The 22,563-nt window shown below is 41.4% G+C and overlaps 1 protein-coding gene across 1 annotated transcript in view; it reads left to right on the top strand.

Annotated features, from left to right (window-relative positions):
* Positions 1 to 22,563, top strand: part of lmbrd1 (LMBR1 domain containing 1) — a 75,266-nt gene that overhangs the window by 47,625 nt on the left and 5,078 nt on the right. Inside the window, exons 10-14 of the mRNA XM_080550311.1 lie at positions 1 to 11; positions 359 to 461; positions 3,595 to 3,699; positions 3,981 to 4,130; positions 4,991 to 5,066. The exon at positions 1 to 11 is cut by the window's left edge and continues 54 nt beyond it. Of these exons, the coding sequence (XP_080406437.1) occupies positions 1 to 11; positions 359 to 461; positions 3,595 to 3,699; positions 3,981 to 4,130; positions 4,991 to 5,066 (445 nt within the window). The remainder of the gene's footprint in view (positions 12 to 358; positions 462 to 3,594; positions 3,700 to 3,980; positions 4,131 to 4,990; positions 5,067 to 22,563) is intronic.

Raw genomic sequence — 22,563 nt, forward strand, 5'->3', positions numbered from 1 at the left:
TTCATTTCTAAGTAAGTACATTACTCCCAGCCTGCCAAAAATGTCATGGGCATTCAATGTTTAGCACATTGGGGGTACTCGCACCTTTGGATTATACAATATGTTTAATAGGCCCACTGTCACACAGCCAGTGCTGGGCCAATGATTTAATAAGACAATGTACACTATCATAAACGCAAACAAACGCAGCATTTGTACCTGTTCTAATGAAGTGCAGGGATATGGGGTTGCTGTGTCCTAACACGATGAAATCATTTCTCCTAAATGTTCATGTCCAGTGCCATATCACATAGTTGATTAGATTTGGTTTGATATGCATAGTGTAAGGGGTGACATGGTTTGGGTCTGTGTTTTCCAGTTTGGACAAAGCCCTCCACTCTGCTGGCATCAGCTCCGGGTTCATCATCTTTGGCACCAACCTGACCAATCCTCTGAATGAACTCCTGTTAGCATTGCAGCCTGTGAGTACACTAGAGCCTCTCTCGCTTGAAGTAGGATGATGTCCAATATTGTGAGATTCAAACTGATATGCTTACATTTGCTCATGTCATATTGCCTGTTATCTTGAATGAACACATTACATTTAGAGAGGGTCAAACATCACTTTTAGTATAATGGAACATTAATAAAGCCACATTCCTGGTGATTGCAAATGTACTCAAATGTCCTGTGGCTAATCATGCAGTAGTAATAGTAGTGGATTTTCAAAATGTTCTTATGTGTCAGTATATTGTGTATCCACATTGTTCTAAAGTTACCTAATCAAGACCAAGCAGCTACAACCCTGGCCACTGATTTCAGTAATTATATTGGATACTTGAATAACAATGTATCACCCTGGGGGAGTGAGAATTATTACTACCTTCATAATGGCTTCTCTGAGATGTGAATGACCAAACCTGTTTATAGGATGATGAAATCTAAAAGGTCAGTGTGTATTTTAGTCATTTTCAAAAAGCTTGTCATGTCATGCACGAGTTGCGAGCTAAATGCTGCCAAAGGGCGAGGCATTATCATTTTCTTAGAAGTGACAGGGAGCCATGTCAGTGTGACTTCCCCAAATACCTAGTCTATGGGGAGCACGGTGTTTGTTTCAAAAATACTAAATATATGTTGGAATTCAACAGACACCGGAATGGAATGGCGTAGAGAGATGCTGTAGAGATGCTGACTTAAGAAAGATTTGGAGTGGTCTCTTAATTTTTTTTCCAGAGCTGTAATTAAGCTAGGTTTATGCTTCGAGTAAAGAATAAAACGTTTAACTGCCGGAGTATTCCCTCAATCGGGCAGCTTTTGGACAGCCGAGCCTTTTTAACTTGAGGTCAGTGGCACAGGTCTGAGCATGGAACAGAACATCCACACTGCATAACTTATTATTCTACATCAGGATTCCGAAAGAGAAGTGATTGACAGCCCACCTCATTTAGGTATTGCCCTGCTGGATTGTGGAATTAATTACACATCTGATGCCAGTATTTAAAAGTGTGACCTTTCCCATTAAATCAGTAAAGTCACTCGAATAAAGGCTGTCATGTTAGAGCTGACATTCTGTTTTCATGCACCTGAACCGAACACAATGTGAAATTGTTCAGAATATGTCATTCCCCTTAATGCTGTTGTATACATTAAGTACGGTAACTGTAGCATTAAGCCTGCATCTATGGTCTCTGGTCTCTCATTGCATTGGCTACCAGCAAAACAGCACACTGACTTCAAGTTGTTGCTTTTAACATATAAAGCCCTAAACAGTCTTGCACCTGACTATTTAGCAGATCTGGTCAACTCCTACACATCCTCTTCTGTGTAATTGCCTGCCTGCCCTTGTTAGGGGGTCAGAGACTGTTAGCTCTTTTAAATCTAACCTCAAGCTCTGCCTTTTTAGATCTGCGTTAGCAACTCCCCCTTGCCTTTCCTTATGTCTATATTTGGGTCTATATTTATGTGTACTCCATGTATATGCTTTTATTGATGTGATGTGTTTAGTTTTTCTATGATGTATAGTTTGTTGAGACCCTGGTGACAGATAGATCAACTTGGACACCCACGGCCTTGTTTACAGCCTATTTCCTTGCTATTTAATGTTCACCTTCAGAAAGGCTAACCTTGTACCCTTCCTACCGTGTTGGTGGTGTTCTGCCGTAACCAAGGGTTTGTGTACAGTCCACATCAATTAAACTAGGGGTCTAAAGGCCAATGCACACAGCGTGCGATTTCTGTTGCGCGTCAACATTCCATTTTGAAGTTTGGATGGAAGTCTATGAGAACATTGCATCGCAATGCACACGGCCCCGATTTTAATCGCACGGCGAAAATTCGATTCCATTCATGACAACAATGGAAATTATGGAATGTTGACGCGCAACAGAAATCGCACGCTGTGTGCATTGGCCTTAACGGTTCACATATTCGTAACGAAAATCTTCGCACATGAAGTGAAATATTTCAAGCCTTTTTTATTTTAATGTTGATGATTATGGCTTAGAAGTAAAATATTTCACCTTATGTGTAATGAATCTAGAATATATAAAAGTTTCACTTTTTGAATTCAATTACGGAAAATAAATCAACTTTTCCATGATATAAAAAAATAAAATAGATGCACCTGTACGTCAAACTTGCTCACTCATTTGATTGCATTACACCCAAATGTAAACGTCACAGGTACAAAGAAAACAGAGTGATATGCAAACCCAGCTACCCATGGCATTTAATCAACCACGCCATAGGTGTTTTTATAGCAGTGGACAATAATCCGTTGTCGAGAACACAGGTTTTAAACACTGAAAGTAATGGAGCGTCGTTACGTAGTTCCCTCTTGTCCGCATTTCAGCCAGGAAGTCATACCAGCCCTTTATAAACAAAAATATTAAAATACAATAATAATAATAATAATAATAATAAAAACAATGAATGTCAGTACAAGCTGGCAAGTCCTAATGTGAAGTTGAAAGCTGCTGTGTGAATACAACTACAGTACAGTTCAAGCACAGTTAATTTTCTAAATCTTTTTTATTAGTAGGTTGCAGCTGGTTGCAGCAGTATTGAGACTTTATTATATTTAAGAAAGAGAAGACCCACTGTTTGTTCAGTAAACCACTGTTTGATCATAATTAAAAACAAAAGAACAACAACAATTGTATGTTTTGTGATCATTCTTACCCTGCTATACCGAAAACATACCGAACCGTGACTTAAAAAACCGAGGTACGTACCGCATTGAAATGTTTGTGAACCGTTACACCCCTAATTAAAACGTGTCATCAATTATATGATGGGTTGCCACAGAGCGTTGTCCTTAAGACAACGACTGCAGCGTACACACACTAATATTCAACCTTTTCCATTGTCTGACCACACTGTGTTCAATTACCATCTCAGATGCTCTGTGAGGATTAATTGGCTTAAACGAAGTGTGCCAGGGTGCTGCGGCTAATTGCTCATCTCTACCAGAGAGGGAGGATGTGTGCTCATTGTTCACTGTTCACACTCCAAGTGGGGCTGGCTGCCCTTAGGATGCAATGAGCACCTGTTAAAAAGGGCAGATTTGTAAGCCATCTCGGGTGGTGCAGCTGAACTTTGTTTCTGGTCTGGCAGGTTTTCCCCCTGGATTATGTCTTGATCACAGTCATCACCATGTACTTTGTCCTCACGTCCATGGCTGGCATCCGGAACATGGGCATCTGGTTCTTCTGGATACGGGTAAAGCACGGCTCCTCTGCCAAAGCTTGATTTCTAATGGTTTGAATTCAATAATGTCATATTACCGCTGTGGCCTATCCCATATGGGACTATAGAACACATTAGTGAGGTGAAAATCATTGCACGATGATCGTCCTGCCTTGTTCTTGGTGTTCTGAAATGAATGCATTTACTGTAATGTTGGATTTAGGAATTGGATTGTATCCTGGCCCATTGTCGTCTTTTGTGGTATATTACGTTTTTCTTATCATGTGCCTGACATTGTATTGTTTCCCTGACAGCTGTACAAGATAAGGCCCAAAAAGACCCGACCCCAGGCCCTTCTCTTCCTCTGTATGATCCTTCTCCTGATTGTTCTTCATACCAGCTACATGATATATAGCCTGGCCCCACAATATGTCATGTATGGCAGCCAGAAGTACCTTCAGCAGGTGAGGACACTCTGTATCAGCCTGATTGGACAGAGACCAGTCAATGCCCTTTGTATCATAAGACTCTGATTCTGTCACCTGTCCTGCTCTCAAGACCTGGAGGTGTTATCTTTGCCGTTGTGACCTCTATATTGAGATTAAAGCTCAGAGCGTGATCTTTTAATGAGCCCAAATCCACATTACTCACAGTGTGCACATGCCATATACTTCACTGCTGTTCACCCTTATACCCAGACCCATTCATCATCTCTCTGTCATTAATACCACCCTCTCCATATGATCCATTGTAGCAGGGAAGCAGTGGATTCTGGTTCAGTTTGAAAAATTAACTTCAGTTCTGCTCTACTATCATCTTCAGCTAACTCTGAATGAATGTGACGTTTATCCCTCCTAAATGTACTTTTATTCGGACTAAACTAAATGTTTTTGTCAGTTAATTTGTCAGACTGCCATTCCAAATTATTTGTTTTTGACTTGCATCTCTCTGTTGCACCTGCTCTTTGTGAATCCATGAAAGTATGGTTTATTTTGTCTGTGTTTTCTTGCCCAATTTTCCTGAAATTAAACCATATTTTTTCTCATCTTTAGTAGATGTATCAGTACAGGCCAAACATCTGCCTTTATCTGTAAATATATTGTACTGTATACTGTACCAATATTTGATTACAGAATAAATAAAAATAGCATGGCATATCTTGGGGTAACATGATTACCGTAAATGTATAATTTCAAGCATTGCCATAGTTGAAAGTAAAACAGTGTGTTTAAGTCTACTTCCTTCCTGCTATACCATATAGTCCACCATTTCAGTATGCACTAAAGATGCATGCCTCTAACTGATATTGTTTGTCTTTGATCAGATGCCCTCAGTGGGGCAGACATCTGGGAATTCCACCTCTGGGACCACCAAGTTCTGTGATGCAGACGCGCCCGAAGGTAAGACCACCATCTTCTGTAGTACAGCAAGAAAACACTGTTTACATATCGACCTACCAGTCCAACAGAGGAAAGAACACACGGCATGATCAAAGTTGGATCCCTGACTAAAGGAGTTTATACAGGGGCAACAAGAGGGTGGTGTCGAGACAACTACATTTCTTGTATAACATTGGTGCACAAGGCCTCTTCAATAATCCCTATCATCATTCATTATTTACCAGATGAATTAATATCAAGGACAACCATTTACTTATGCATTACGTGGCCTCCTGCTTTCTCAGTGTCAACACGTATTACAGTAAGTCAGCCATGCAGACACAAACCTGAATATACATCATTCCCAATCCAGCGAGCTGGATCACAATCATTTATTAATTGGCCTAATGCTCAAGTCAAGGCTGACTTCGGAGGTTGGGAAGACACCGTGTAAGGCAATACACAAAGAACATTGTCAGAAGTGGTTAAAAGGGAGGGGAGAGTGTTGAAATCTAATGAAGGCAGGAGCACATAGAAACGTGATACACAAGGGATAAAGGACATAGTGACATAGCCAGAATAGTGATAGGATGACTAGAGACCACATTTTGAAGGAATTGTGCCTTTTGTGATAAACCCACTGCATTTGACACAGTAAGGGCATGTCTTAAGGAGCATGTTTAGCTATAGCCATCACAGCTAAAGTGCTGTCACACATTTGTCTTATACCCTTGTGGCCGTTTTTCAAAGAAATGGATGCTAACCACCGCATTTTCGATTATAGTGGGATTGGAACTGGAAAGGAAAGTAGTCTATTATATCAATGACAGGAAATATAACGCCATCCTCTACTCTGAATGGTTAAAGTCATCATGGATATGGTGACAGCCTGGTAAGCCTGGTCAGGTCATTGTGCATAGGCCTATTAAACGTGTGACTGGAGATTCACAATGACAGCTCAAAGAGGCACACTTTCTTGTTTAAAGGCTTTAAGAGCTGTGCAGTGAGTCAAGTCATACATGAGCCCTACTCATGAAGCATATTTAGAACTTTCATTATTCATAAAGAAAAAAATACAGTCCAATACATCATACTGCCAAACATGTGTAATACTGTTCTTGTTCTATGATATTTAGGCCATATCCCTAGTCTAAATATTTTATATGTGAACAAGAAAAAAAGGATATACAGTGCCCTGCATAAGTAATGGGACAGTCAAGCATTCTTACAACTTTTTTTGCTCCAAATGTTTGGAGTTGAAAGTAAACAATTACTTAACAATTAATTGTGAGGTTAAAGTGTAGATTAGCAGCTTTTATTGAAGTGCATCCTTGTACAAGTTGGTTTCAGCATTTAGAAATTACAACACTTTTTAGACACAGTCTCCCTATTTCAGGGCACCAAAAGTAATGGGACAGATTCGTATAATGTCCAAATTAAGCACTCGTGTTTAGTATTTGGTCAACAATCCTTTGCATGCAATAACTGCCTGAAATCCCTGACCCATTGACCCCACCAGACGCGGGGTATCTCTGCTCTGCCAGGCCTGTGCTGCAGCCACCTTCAGTTGTTGTTTGTTTTGAGGTCTTTTTGCCATCATAGATTTTGTCCACAACCCATGGGAGGCCCACGGGTGTCTTTTAAAAAACTAAAATGACCGCCAAGTATTGCTACATGGCCAATACCCATTTTGAATGGCCATAACTGAATAGATTTATACAAAATGGTGGGAACTGTGTGATGTGATCACACAGCTGCTGCTGGTTATCCCTCAGTGTCTTTTGAATCTTGTGGCCTCTGATGATTGGCTGGTGTTCTGATGATTGGCTGGTGTGGCCTCTGATGATTGGCTGGTTGATTGGCTGGATGATTTCCCAATTATCAAGGGGGGTGGATCCCCTGGACTAGGACTCATCTCCTATTTAGGTTTTAAAGAGACACACACAAACACACACAGACACAGACAACCAGAACAGACACTACTACAGACACAAACATATAGACAGACAACCAGGCTACTCATAGCCGTCACATGCAGTCAGACAAATAATGGTTCATAATGTTTGCAGGGGAGTAGAGTAGGCTTGTGCCGGTATCACTATTCTCAAATCAGTAAAGAGTATACTGTACCCAAACTATCTGCTAAACTGGTAATGCCTTTAAAAAAACTAAAGTGACACCAGGTGACAGCAGAAGTTTTCCTCTGGAATTTTACTGCATGTTTACAATCTAAATCTAGTGGCCTATTCAATTAACAAAAGTAATCGTGGTTGTATTCTGTCATGTGCTTGGCAGTTCATTTTGAATTACATTTTGATTTTGGGGATTTTGTTTTACCTACATACGACTAGCCTCTACTTTGCTAGAATTCACTAACTGGCTACAAACATAACGCCAGGTACTTCATTGTTTAACGTCAGAGCCACAGATTCACGTCACTCAGTCTGCGCTGATCTGTCTCGTATCTCGCAGACGGTCATGGGATAGATCAAAAGTAACCCGGCTAACATGTGCTGTCATATTGTTACTTTGGTTACAACATGTAGACTACTCCTAACTGAAAGAATGAATCTGTCAATTATTTTTGTTTTTTTCTCCAACGAATTTCTTAGTTACGTGACATGAATTCTGGCATAGGTTTTTGGTGGTTGAAGATGCAGCCATTATTTAGTTTGGAAATGTACAGTAGGCCTACACCAAAAACTAGCATAGATTGATCAGTGAGCCTGCCAGATGAGCTACTCACATTTCACATGAAATGAAACAGGTACATAAAGCAGATTCTACAAATGACGTCAAACAACTGGAACTTACGATGTATATCAGTGTTTTCGTGGTTTTATAACATAAGTAGCAGTCCCATAGAAAGCATTGAGAGAGGGCGTGTGAATCTCACAAATTAGGTTCTATTTTTTCCTGGATGCTTTATTATCTTCAAGTCTGACCAACTATCCAACCATCTGACCAACTGCCTAAGATTTGATTCCACAATATAATTATTTGTATGTCTGTCTGAGGCCAATGTGTGAGTAAGAAGTTAGACCTGTGGCTAGACTAATAGTTAGTCAGCCTATCACAAGATGCGGTGCAACATACAGTTTACAGTACAGTACATATCAGCTTCGCAGTGAGTAATGCTGGGTTGACTTGCTGTTCAATTTGGACCAAAGTACTGTTCTCTATCCAGAGGAGGGCACTCAAATGTAGCTCTACTGTGATGTTCGTGGGCACACAGGGGCAGTTTGAATAGTAATTTAAACGGAGCTGTGAATAGGCAACATAATTAGATCAGTGAACCAGAGACAGTAATAATGTCTTTGTGACAGATCTGGTCTCAGCACTGCCCCCCTTAACCTTAGTAAGGATCTGGCTAGAATTAGATTTCTTTAGATTAGATTCAACTCTATTGTCATTGCAGAGTACCAGACACCGAAATGCAGTTAAGCATCTAACCAGAAGTGCAAATAGTGATATAGTGCAACACATGATAGTGATAAGTGATAGGTACAGTATGGCAAGTACAGTGATTAGAGGTATATAAGATAAAGATATAGATACTGTATTAGAGAGTATATAAGAGATGGAGAGCAGTAAGCTATGTACAGTTAAGGCAGCTATGTACAGTATGGTGTATATAGATGTATAAATTAGAGACTAATATCCAAAAAGAGGTATGTACAGATGTGTGTTCTGGAGCCTGCTGGTACCTCTAGATGGTAGGGGATCAAACAGACCGGGGCTGGGGTGCTAGGTGTCCTTGATGAGTGAATGCACCAGATTTATATTCAGGAAATGCTTGTGTAATCAAGGGTATCACAAAGTTATCGCTCCATTGAATCATTTATTACTAGTGAATCATAACAATATCATATAATAACTAAAATAATACTATCTCTTTACAGAGATATTGCATGTTTGTGTGAATATTTTTTTTATAGAGCCAACAGAGGCAGCACTATTATAGTTATAGCATGAGATAATTGTGACACTTGAGTCTTGTTAGGGAGTAAAGCGTCAGAATGTTGGACCCATTTTAGGTACCTGTCTCTCACAATGGAGAATAAATCTGCTGCACAGAAGTTGCTCTGCAGGTTGCCAGAAATCAATCCATCTCCAGTTGACTCGCAGTTTAAACCCATATAATTTTTTGCTCACCGCTTGCCAGAAATCACAGCCTCCCAATCTGTTTCTGCTGGTTTGGCCTTTTCCCATCTGTGGTCACTGTACTCATTGTACCCTTGCCACCCACCATCTGTGTAATAATACCTCATTGTTGAATGATGGGTAAAAAAAAACACAACACAATGCTATCTATTAGCAAAGTGTTCTCTGTTACTGCCCAGCGGTGACTGGTGCAGCATCAATCTTATTTGTGTATGGGATATTATATGGCTAACTATGGACTTCTTGACGCTGCCACTTAACTGTCGTAGGCAATTCACAGTGAAACTCATTGTGAACATATCTAAAATACATAATATTATTGATAAGAAAGATCATTTTAAGCTTCACTTCGATAAATATCCACTCTGTAATGTAATGTACTCAGTAGCTGTGTAGCATTCTCACAAGATGTACTGTAATCTTTCACAAGATGTAGTCTGCGGTGTGACTTGTTTGTTGTAACATGTCCAGAAAAACCAGATCGATGAATATGTACAGAGCAGATGAACGGTTGTACTCTCAGTAATGGCCTTGCACATAGCTCAGCATTTATTTATAAATAACGGAATTTCAACAGAAATATACATTTTTACTAATGTAGCCTAACATTTTGGACTACAAATGGATACAGATTTAGCACGTCAGAGATATTTCCTGAGTCAAACCTTGCAGTCAAATGCACATTATCATCTGAAGTGGCTAACCAATGAATGACAAATGAATGACAAATGAACTGAGAAGATTGCTATACCGTGAGTGCTATACCGGAAAGAGATTTGGCAGTAGAAGCAGTGAGGTGTGGATTGAGGGGGTAGCGTGCATGCCCTGTGGTACTGTGGCCTAACTGATAACTGATGAGGAGTCCTCCTGAGGCACTGAGGACCTCTTCTTCGCTCCTGAATAATGGTCCTGTGAGGAGGAGTTCTGGGAGCTCATTGAGATGCACAGCAGCCCAGCACCGCAGCAGCATTGCGTTCAGGAGGCCACAGTCCATTAATTGTGTTTGCCCAAGGTCAGTGTGCAGAGGGCGGTATATGGCATCACTGCCAGCCGCGGAAGATCAGGGAAATGCACATGGTACTTTGTGGTACATGGTACACGGTACACACACACACACACACACACACACACACACACACACACACACACACGCACACACACACAGGTAGAGCCCATTGGAGCCCATTGGATCAGATTGATGGACATGTAAGACATGTAGATATTTGTAATAATTGCACAACTGGTTGGAATGTAATCGCTACTCGAAGAGAAGAAGAGGATACGGCCATATTGATTGTTGTTAGAGAGAAGCTCCAGTGCCAAGAGCCAGAACTTGTGCCGGCTTCTCCTCCCAGCTTACAAACCTGAACCTCTTTTGGCCGTCTTGGAAGTGGCTCCCACTTGCATAACAGCCGTTGCCCAACCATGCATGAGGAGGAGGGGGAAGTGTCAAGCAGAGACAACACATGACTGGGAGGAACTGCCACCGGAAACTGACGTGCAGCAACCTTCACCTTCCAACAGTAGAGCCTGGTTGTCATTGGGTTGGGGAGAGATTCAAACACATCCCATGCTCTATATCAGTATCGCTCATTTGCTCTGCTTGATGTAGTGGGCGATGCAGAGGAGTCCAAGCCTCAAAGAGCCTCATGGCTTCTCTTCCAGGAAAATGGCAGTGTCTTCCAACTGGGAGAACAAAAAAGTCTCCTTGTTAAGGTGATGCCATGGACATGGGGTAGATGAATGTCTACAGCTCTACTCAGTATCACACCTACCGTGAAAATGAAAGTCTTCATTTTAATACCAGTACTCTTGTTTGTATTGAATTCAAACCTTCCCACTCATCTCTTTTGATGAGCTCTGACAACAATGGATGTTTGATAAATCTCTCTGAGAAAATAGTTTTTTAGGATACTTTGTGTTACTTTATCTTCAATTGTCTCCTTTACTGACATAAAGTAATGTTTTTTCTATTATTAAGTGTTATATTACTTGTCTTCCGAACTGAGGAAGAAGTGAGTCTTTGTCACCATTTGGTAAATTGATCTCTTTCCTTCAGCCTTTCATTAGAGGACCTGCAGTAGTATCTTGAAGAATAATGATTCTGATGAAAGTTTAATAAAGGTTTTCTCTCATTCTCTGTTCTCAGTTGATTATATTACGTGTCTGTTTGTCGCAGACTAGATAGATGCTGTCTTCTGAAGGATCAAGCGTTACCATGGCTACCACTCAGCAAATCTCCTGTGGAAAGGGGATCTTTTAATACATTCTGCTGCTGCAAATGAAAAAGAGACATAAAATACATTCTTCTCCACCAGTAATATTGAGACGGACTATCGTCCCTGTGTTTTCTACATGTGATGCACATAAAACACTCATGACTGGCAGCCCCATCTCTAGGTCTGCATGGAAGGCAGAGGCTCTTATATAAGCCAACCCAGAATAGAGAAGCAAGGCCCTAGGCCGATAATGTTAACGTGAGAGTTTGATCTTGTGCTGCTTTCATGCTTTAAAAGGTAATTTCTCTAATGTCAGTAGGCTATTACATTTCCATATATGATTTGTGACATGTGGTCAACTGAATATCACAGTATCACTTGATGGGAAATGAGCCGTACTGTATGAATGAATCAACCAATAGTATTTTGGTTGGAGGCCCTGTTGGAGTATTTATGTACTGTAGTGACCTGTGTGTTTTGTTGTTGTTTTTATACTCCGTTTACCAATGTTACTGATCTGATTTGTGGTCCTCTGTGGCTCAGTTGCTAGAGCATTGCTCTAACAACGCTTAGGTTGTGGGTTTGATTCCCACTGGGACCATATATACTGAAACATGTATGCACTCGCTGCAATGTAAGTCGTTTTGGATAAAAGCATCAGCTAAATGGCATATATTATTATATTATTATTTATATTAGATTTAGCTCATTCTGGGTACTGTACACATGTTTCCGTCTTTAATATCTATTAGCCCCTTATCCTCGCAATTGTATACTTATTGTTGAAAACGTTCTTTCTTTATAGCAGGCCTATTCCATGAGAGCTATCCTTTATATTTGCTAAGAGTTATGCACTCACTGAACACTTTATTAGGAACACCTGTTCACCTTCTCATTCATTCACATGGTGTAATGGTGTGGGGAATGTTTTCTTGGCACACTTTCGGCCCATTAATACCAATCAATCATGGCTTGAATGCCACAGCCTATTTGAGTATTGTTGCTGACCATGTGCATCCCTTCATGGCCACAATGTACCCATAATGGCTATGGGAGATTCACGGCCTGAAAGTGCACCTGAAAAAATTGTAGGAAGTCTGTGATGTCATCATGGAACAGAATTTCAAAGTAATGTTTCCAACATCTTGAGGCTGTTTTGAGAGCAAAGGGAGGCCCTTTCTGTCTGTCTGTCTGTCTGTCTGTCTATCTATCTAGCTATCTATCTATATCCCAAGGCCACGTTCCCTCAATCTACAAACTCTGTCAACTCTCTCAAGCCGCTGTCACCCCCATTTTCAAAAAGCCTACTCTTCACCCAGCCAACCTCTCCAACGTCCGCCCCATCTCCAACCTATCATTCCTCTCCAAAACCCTAGAGCGCATTGTCACTGTCCAACTTCACTCCCACCTCCAGTCCAACAACCTGTATGAACCCCTTCAGTCTGGTTTCCCACTTCACAGCACCGAAAAAGCCCTGGTCAAAATCATCAACGATCTACTCATCTCTGCAGATTCAGGTGCCCTCAACATCCTGATTCTACTAGACCTGAGCGCAGCCTTTGACACAGTGTCTCATTCCATCCTCCTCCAAAGGCTGCGCCAACTGGGTGTTGAGGGCACCGCCCTGGAGTGGCTCACCTCTTACCTCACCAACAGGCAACAGTTAGTCTCCCTCGCCGGTCACACCTCCACCTCCTCCTCTGTCACACAGGGTGTCCCCCAAGGCTCAGTCCTCGGCCCCCTGCTCTTCCTCTGCTACATACTCCCCCTCGGTCACATCATCTGCCAATTCAACCTGGACTTCCACTGCTACACTGACAACACCCAGATCAGCACAAAATCCACCCAGAACCCACCCCTCAGTCACATTAAAAACTGCATATCTACAATATAAACCTGGCTCACCCACAACTTCCTCAAACTAAACAGTGACAAGACAGACAAGACAGCACCAAATCCACGTGAAAGAATTACAAGTGTAACTTTTAGGGTGCTACACATGACCTCTTCCACCTAAGAAACAAAAGATGACTAGCACTAATGACTTGGTACCTACAAAAAATGGCACTGCTACATGGCAGCATTTCAGGTTCTAACCTGGTGATAAAATAGAGCCTGGAGATTTGGACGAGGCTATTTGCAAGATGGGCATGAAAAATATAACGACCACAGATGGGAACACTAATGGGAATTAATCTACACTAGCATCTCCAACTGAAACACCCATTAATAGCTGCACGGATGGGATATCTGTCTGTCTCAAATGCTCCTGTCGGGTTCAAACAGCTATTCGATGACATGACGCCATGTCGTTAGCCGTCCACTTTGTCACACAAGACTGGAAACTACAGTCAACATGCCTACAGACTAGCTTTTTTCCAGAAAACCACACAGCGGACAATGTTGTCGATGCACTCCGCGATATTTGGATGCAAATTAACTTGTGGCCATAACGACTGACAATACTGCTAACATTAGTAGCAGTATTAGCCTCCAGTAGTAGCCTCCATCAGAGCCCTGAATTGGCCATGGCTCAGCTGTTTTGGCCACAATCTCAATCTGGTGGTGACAAACAAAAATAAATAAATTAACAAACGCAGTGCAGGACCAGAAGCAACAGACAGACTGGGCCCTCAGAGTCTGCTGTGCAATTAGGACTCCCAGAGCAGAGTCTCATAACGGTAACTAAATCAATATTTTATAGACAAATGATAGCCTATATGACATAGGACATGAGACAAGTTATATTATTATGAATGCAGTGTGTGATGCTTCTTATTAAGCTAGCATATTATATTATTATTATTATTATTATTATTAGCATATTATTCTATCCAACTGTTTAGTTTGGTTCTGAAGAGAATAAGACATACATGTATTCCCAAGTGAAACTTCAAACGGTTATGGATATGATACTGCGGACTCTACACAAGTGGTCACATGACCAACTACACAAATTAACATTGTGTTAGATCTGACTAAAAGATATTTCGCGGTTGATAATGATTGGTAATGCTTTGCTTATCCCTGTGTGACAGACAATCGATCATATCGCATCCTAGATTCAATATGAATATCCCAAATGCTATTTTACCATGCCCTTAAGTTACGATATATCAGATTGTAAAGAGTTTACGCTCAGCTCAACTGAAGTTGATGACTCCCTCCACGTGTCGTTAAGATGCCTGTGAACATTAGACATTAAATGGGGGAACCTGGTCATATGGTGTGTATTCACACCAATCCAACATAAACATGCAGAGACATTTAAACTGGCATTACTTGTATTCAACTTTTTGGAATCCGTTATACATTTTTTACTTGAAACTTAATAAGTGCACATTTTGAAAGTGCATATGGAAGATCTGTGGAAACCAAAATATGATATTCAGAGTAGAAGCAGTTGAGGTCAGTTGAGGTCTCCTGGTGGCTGATTGGCCAGTGGGCTACAGTGGTGTAATGGCACTTACATCTTGGTGAGCAGGTGCTAAGTGCCACGCTCTCTATTATCTCCTCTAAGGTCGTTACTGGGCCATTACTCACTCAGCATAATAGAGATGAATCCTCAGCAATGGTTGCCATTGACGCCCCAGACATGCCAAACAGTATTTCACACAGGATTTCTTATAGGGCATGAAGCTATTTTGAGGGGGGAAAAACATTCTCCTCTTCTGCCTCTAATCTGTGGTGGAAATCTGATTACTGTAAATGCTATTGGGAATCTTGCTATCTTGGCTGCTGAGTGGCACCAGACTTAGATGAAGAGCTTCAGGCACTGATTATGCTGGTGAGGAGAGGCCAGTTAACTGATAGGTACAGTACTGTTGGGGCCTGGTGATTTGAGTTTTTTGGAGGTTTGAATATGATTCAGTAAAGCTGTGCCGACATAAATGTTAGAAATCTGGCTTCAACAACCCTCTGGCAATTATAATAGTTTTTTTTTTATTTGTATCCATAATTAACATGGCAATACTTTTAAATTATGTCTTTTTAGGTAATTCAGAATACAGCAGTTAGCAACAGCCATCCCATAGTATGTTCTGTGACAATTCTGCTTGGCCAGTGTCTCCAAACCAAACCTTTGCCATCAGGTTTCGCATTGGAGTGGATTTGAGTGTTGGAAAAACAAAGTCCACTACTTCAAAAAGTGTGTAATTACTTTATATATAACATAGATATCACAACACATGTATTAATTGTCACATACTGAAGTGTCCTCAAAGCAAATTGTTTACTAAATTGAGGCCCCCACAGTTGCCACTCAAAGGTGTACGGTCATTTCACACTATTCAAAGAGCTGCAGTCACAAATAATAAAACAGATAATAGTCTGCCTTCTGTTTTCAGAGAAAAAACAAACTGGCTTCTGTCACTATACAACATCTTGTTTGAATCCACAACATGTCTCAGAGACCAGCAGGAGAAGATGCTTCTTGTGATTGTATCTGTAGCCCAAGAGATGTCAGGTATCCCTACAATTTGTAGCACATGACTCCCTCTCTCCATCCAACACAAATCAATTCTAATTGTATCAGTGTCAAGAGGGTTATTTTTTAGAATGTCACCACAATTGCATGTGTCAGTCAGGACTCCCTTCACTTTGTTCTTAATGAATGGAGTGCATCTTGTAATCTACCTATTCCCCTATCCTGTCAAAACATAGCATTTCATTGCAAGGCATATCTGCTTGCTTTTCAATGCAGATTGATACACCAAGGCACCATGACAAAGAGGTTATATCATTATGATCAAGAGTCATGTATTTGCTTGACATCTCTATTGAAGCAGTACAAGCTCTGTAGATTTGAGCAGCTTTTTAAAAAGGATCTCGCCGGAGCTTTCAGGAATAAATCCAACTAGTGGCAAGTTTTGAGCTCTTGCAAACACTATTCTCAGGAGCAAAATAGTGTGATAACATTCGTAAGGGAGGTCTGTGTTTTGTTCTTTACTGTGACTTATACCATTGGTGCTTAGTTGATCGAGAGGTCATCCAGAGTCTCTGAAACAGACATCAAGTTGTTGCAAACAGTCCTCACATTCCAAAGTGCTCCACTCAAGTCTAGAACCTCCGACCTCTGTGTTGCCAGTGACCGTCTGCCAAATGCCCAATGGAATCCAGCTATGCCCCCGAGAAGTTAGCAATTCCACAGCACGGATGGGGGTATTTGAACTTGAGGAGTGAGTTTACATGAAAACATCAGACATGAAAACGTCAGATCCGCTTTTTAGAGATGCTTTACTTTTGGGATAGGCTAAACACAAGGGCTAATCTTCTTCTTTGTGAGTCTGCACATCATTGTTATTCCCCCAGAGCATCGTCCAGCATCATTTTGTGGTCTTTGGCTGCTAAGCTTTCCCCATCAAAGCGCAGAGCTTTCACCAAATGGCAGTCGGACAGGCAACATCTCTATTGATTAGTCAAACAGCTTCCTTTTCGGTCCGCTGCACACTTTCAAACTTCCCCTGTTATAGAAACATCATCTCTATACCTCTATAACTATCTCTAATTAAAGATGGTGTGATAGGCAGCATATGGGGCTGCTATGCACCCTATGAGGCCTATAAGTATCAGGGGTTTCAATTTGGACCATTTTGAGCTCCAGGATGACAGGGCTGTTAAACGGCCAAGCATATTGAGGCTATAAAAATTAGAAGTGGTAGCTTGGTTGGATCAGGGAGCGATATCCTTCAAGTGCAATTATAGCCACGCACATCAACCTTGCTCTCAGGACCTGGATTCAATTTCAGCGTCTATTAGGATTATGGTGACTAAAACTGTCTTATGTAATGCCTGTGGTAACCCATCATGAATACAGTTTACCTCTTACACTAGATCATTTTATTTTACAGTTCTCTGTATTCCTAGGTATTAATCAATTGAAATCAAGATTGTTTTCCCAAAAATATTGATGGATCGACTGAATACTGCATTGCAACAATAGAGTGTACTTGCTGTCCAATGGATGCAATATAAACATACATGGGCATCATTGTTATTCCCATCAGCAATGAGTAGGCCCGACTATAACTACTAGGCTATTTACTTATTCTCATCAGCTAATAGTTACACTTTCTCAGGTAACACATTCTATGAACCACCTCATGTATAATTCATTGTTAGTGTCTTCTCTTGTACCATAGAGCATTACAGTATATTGTATGACTCGCGGGTATTGTTTATGACAGCTACCTTGTAAAGGCTTCTAAAGTAGCGGTACCTAGTAGTGGTACCTTGTAACAGCCTTTAGAAATGCATGCAGCCCTATATTTATCCACAATGCATTTCCCCAGGGTGGGCCATGGAAAGAGTTGCCTATAGTTCTTGTTTGTAACCGAGTTGAGATAGTGAACGTACTCGGCAAGTTGAAGTACCCCCACCCACGCCATCAAATTGCTAGCTTGGTTGGTTTCCATCCTGTATGTCAAGGGTTAGGGTTAGTGAAGGTCACATGTGAGGAGGTCACATTACAGAGGCATTTACAGAGGATACAGATTCAATACTTGTGTGGGCTTGGCAGTAATACTGTTTGCAGCAACTTCTGAGTTGAGATGGTGAACTCTCTCTTTAAGTTGAACTCCCCCCACCAGTGCCATCGAATTGCCAGCCTTTCGGTGGTGTAGTTGGTTTCCATCTGATAGATATATATATATATATCGGTGACGGTCATGTGCGCTGACAGTACAGAAGGCACAGGTTTGAGACTTGTATGAGCTCGGAGTGCAAGGAAGCTACCTAAAGCAAAAGTGTTTGCTCTCAATGAAGTAGCCTTTTCCCCCCAATCCAGAGCAGAGAGGTCGGCTCATCTGGCTCACTCTATTGAGCCCCCTCCTAAATCCTGCTATGGCGCTGAGAACAATCTATAATTACACCACACAGCTTTACAACAGAGTAGATGATTAAAGAGTAATTCAATTAATAGCATAACGTCTGGCTTTGCTCCACAGAGATAGACAGCCTATTAAATGTTCTAGAAGGGTTAAGTTAGGCCGAGAGTGTACATTAATTAGCAGATTTCAACAGTTGCACATAAATTACTTAAGAAGTGAAAATGCTATCTTACTACGCCTTTTTCTCCGACAGAACATTTATCTTAAAGGTTGTTTTTTTCAAAGACTCACCATTTCTAGGCCTTTTTGGTAACAATGAGTGCACTAATCATGGAATGTTCCTTCGACAGTTCACACTGACCAGTTATTTTATCTGCAGTGATGCTGCAATTCAATCCGTGCTTTTGCTGAACATTTTTAACAACTGGTTTCACTCTTGAGTGAAGAGTTCTATGAGAGTTGTGCCATAAAGCCAAGCAGGGGTTCATGAGACTGAAGTGACTCAGTGGGGACCTGTGGATACTTGTCTTTGTTGATGTTCAGAAGAGAAAGGACACAAAGCCTTTTGTATGCCTTTGAGAGGAAAAGGAAATCGAAAAGGAAGAAATCGCCTCCCCAACAGTATTCTTGCATTCTAGCAATGTGGAAAGACTGAATTCCTCTATATATTATGTAATACTGTGTGTGTGTGTGTGTGTGTGTGTGTGTGTGTGTGTGTGTGTGTGTGTGTGTGTGTCTGTGTGTGTGTGTGTGTGTGTGTGTGTGTGTATGTGTATATGTGTGTGTGTGTGTGTGTGTGTGTGTGTGTGTGTGTGTGTGTGTGTGTGTGTGTGTGTGTGTGTGTGTGTGTGTGTGGGTGGAGGAGGGGATAAAAGCTGTCATACATAATGCATCATGTTAGAGAGACCAGAGCTCGCCTCTGCATCGTGACTGAAGGCTGTATCACCTGTGCTCGCAAGCGGCCCCATGTTCTCATCGAGGACTGGTTGCAATTTCAAGGTGAACTGGGTCAGTGGTGTACACGATAATTTGTTTAGGCAGACCACTGTTGAGAACCATCTGTGAGTCCAATTCTGAGCCCTGTAATTCAAGTGAGCAGCTGGAGAGCTGCAGATGGCCAACTTGGTGGAGGAAAAAGAGTGGGGGGGAAGGTGGAGGGTGAGTTGGGATTGCTTTACCTATTATCTTAGTTGGTGCCTCATAAGTATTGATTGACCCCTTTTCATGACTCTTGAACTCTCCCAGATACTATCTCAGCATACCCTACTGTTCTATGGGTTAGACAACTTAGACGTGGTCTCCGTTTTGATATGAACTCTTCCAAATTGATTTTCCAAAATTATTTTTTGGTGTTCATGTAACCAACAACAACATTTTAACTTGGTTGTGCTGCAGATGTCATTTGATTGAACATGTCACGAAAACATTGTTATACACCAGGGATAGGGATAGTCCCTGGAAGAAACAATTACCTGAAGGAGCCCCAGTCTCTGCACAGAGATAGGAGGGTTCACTTGGCATCCATCTTCATCTGCAGTCTGTGGGGAAACAAGGACGTGGCCGGTTGTTCAATGCTGGAAAACAATAGGAGGGCTGTGAAGGGTCCTTATTCATTTGAGCTAAATGTGTGTAATGTCCATGGTCTTACAATATTTTTCGCCACACAGAGCGGAGCGTGTTAGCCTGCCAACCTACTCTCCTTAACTAAATCCATGTTATTTAAGAAGAGTGACTGCTACACACATTCTGACGAGTCTGACAAGATCCTCAGCCCTCATGAATAATTGCCAAAACGGCGAATAAAATCTGTCATACAATTTAAATTCTTCCCACTTCCACTTTATTGTCCAGCTACTTTAAAAAAATATATACACAAAATACGAAACCTATGTTGCTAGCCTCGGGGTGAACAAAGGCTACCATTGGATTTCAAGCCACTCAAGCGTCTTCTAATTATAAAAAAAAAAACATGGTGTCGATCAGTGTCCAGTGACCATGCCTGGTCTCAGTCAGTGTGAAGAACAGTGTGATAGGAGCCTCTCAGCAGGGTCAGTCTTAATGCTCCAGATGGCTCTCTAGCATAGCCAGACAGTACACATACTCCTCAGCGCATACAGGCTTTCTACTATCAATGGCCATATGCAAGCCTCTCTAATGGTAGGGCATTTGTCAGAGCTAGGGAACAGAGATGATTATGTGACTAGCATTTCTCGCTTGAGGTGTTCATTTCAGCTATTTCAGATTTTGTTTCGTTTCTCTTTGGCTATCAGGCTGTTGTCTTTATCTAAGTGTTATTGAAATGGTCAAACAATAAAGAACACATTGTCGATTCAATGTAAAGAAACATATAAAACTACATCCACTGTGGTAGCCTCAATCAGGTAGATTGGCTGTGCTGTCGCACAAAAAAGAATTGGGCCGCTTATGTAAGTGACAAGCTTTGATGATCAATGTGTGTGAGAATCAACTGATTAAATAAAGTGAGCTTCTCTCCGACGGTCTGCCATTATAATTCTCATTCAGTGTTTGTCTCACATGGGGAAGTGTTTACAGTCCAGATAGCAGCACTCCCTATTAACCCAATAAATCATATCAAAGGAAGCATGCCAAGAGGACTGCACAGCCAACAGCCAGAGGAATGCTAAGGGGTCGTATGCGGCCTCCAAGCGCTGGTCCTTTACATTTCTGGGAGAGAGCCAGTGTTTTGCATCTTAAGATGGATGTGCCACAAATCTTCACCCCGACTTATATTTTCTGGCAAAGTCTGTCTGTGTTGCGGATGGCATCGTTCCTGTTCTTCCCCAGATCTTCACATTCCTCATAGCATGTATTAGTTATACATAGATCCCTTCTCACTTCTCAGTGCTTTTGTGCTTCTGTCTTTCCTCTCTGGGACTGGCTGTACTGCTAAGACTTGGGCTACCAGCCATCGAAGCCTAAGGGCAAACTAACAGTCTTGCTTGCTTCTCACTCTCCTCCTTTCTATTCAGAACAACTCTGTTACCCTGTCATGGATACAACAGGCCCCGAGACATGTGAATTATAGAGTTTACCCATTATGAAATGGCCTTGCTTTTGATGCACCGCTGAGAGCCCTTTGCCTATAGCCAAGATCTCCTCTCTACATGCAAAACGTTTTCTGTTCATATGACAGGCTAAAATGTTTTGCATGGTTCATTTGTGATGCATTGTGGAGAAGAGTAACAAGGACTCCTTGTATTTGTTTACTGATACGGTCTCAACGTTATATTAGTTTGAGTGTTTTTTTTAATGTTTTACAAATTTTGCATGTTGTTCTTTATTTCTCTCCTTATTTGTTCAATTTAGAACAGAAGAGAACAGTAGTGGTTGACCTCTGGCCCTCGCCATCTCTCACCTCTACCATAAAACATCAATATTATTGGCCTAGTGGATAGTGAGTTAGACTGGTGATCAGAAGGTCATAAGTTCAAATCCCTCCTGGGAACACCACCACTAGTGTGCCCTTGAGTAAGGCACTTAGCCCTAAATTACTCCAGGGAGACTGTCCCTGTAATCTGTAAGTTGCTTTGGATAAAAGTGTACATTGTTCATGTTGGTATGCTGTAAATCTTGGGCAGGTCCCTTTTTCTGTCCACAACACGTTCTTCCAGACCTCTGCAGGCTTTTCAAGTACTTTTTAGCAAACTGTAATCTGACCATAACTAGCGGTTTGCACGTAGCAGTCTGTAGTTGGGCAGTTGACGTGTAGCTCTGTAGTTGGGCAGTTGACGTGTTCTGCAGATGGTAGTTTGCAATTGCTGAGTTCACCAGTGCTTTTTTATTTTTTTTAACATGATCTTCCAAACTGCTGATTTTGACATTCCTAAGGTTTTGGCAATGTTTTTTTGTTTTGTTTGTTTTTTGTGCCTAGTAAAGGCTTCGTTGACCTTCATTGACACCTCTTTGGTCCTCATGATGACAGGTGCCAATAGCACTCCACAGGCAAATGCAAAGACTAGAATCAATACTAGACAGTTGCGGCTCTCTTATGCCTGCTGCACAAACGATGTGACGGAACACACCTGACTTACCAGAAACACCCGTCAAGCCAATGTTCCCGTTTACTTGCCCTTTACCCATTAGCCAAAAGACGAAAAAAATGCTGAACTGTCCCATTATACGCAGGGCAGTGTATACCTATAGATATAGAACAATTCTATCTCTAAGTATATCAGGGGAGGCTAGTGGATGAGCTCATTGTTCTCACACGTGTTCGATACATTCCTCATTACATTCCATGCATTACAATGAAGCCTGTTCTTCCACTGATATATATATATATATATA

This window comes from Nansenia antarctica (genome assembly GCF_963989245.1).
Source record: "Nansenia antarctica genome assembly, chromosome: 1".
NCBI lineage: Eukaryota > Metazoa > Chordata > Actinopteri > Argentiniformes > Microstomatidae > Nansenia > Nansenia antarctica.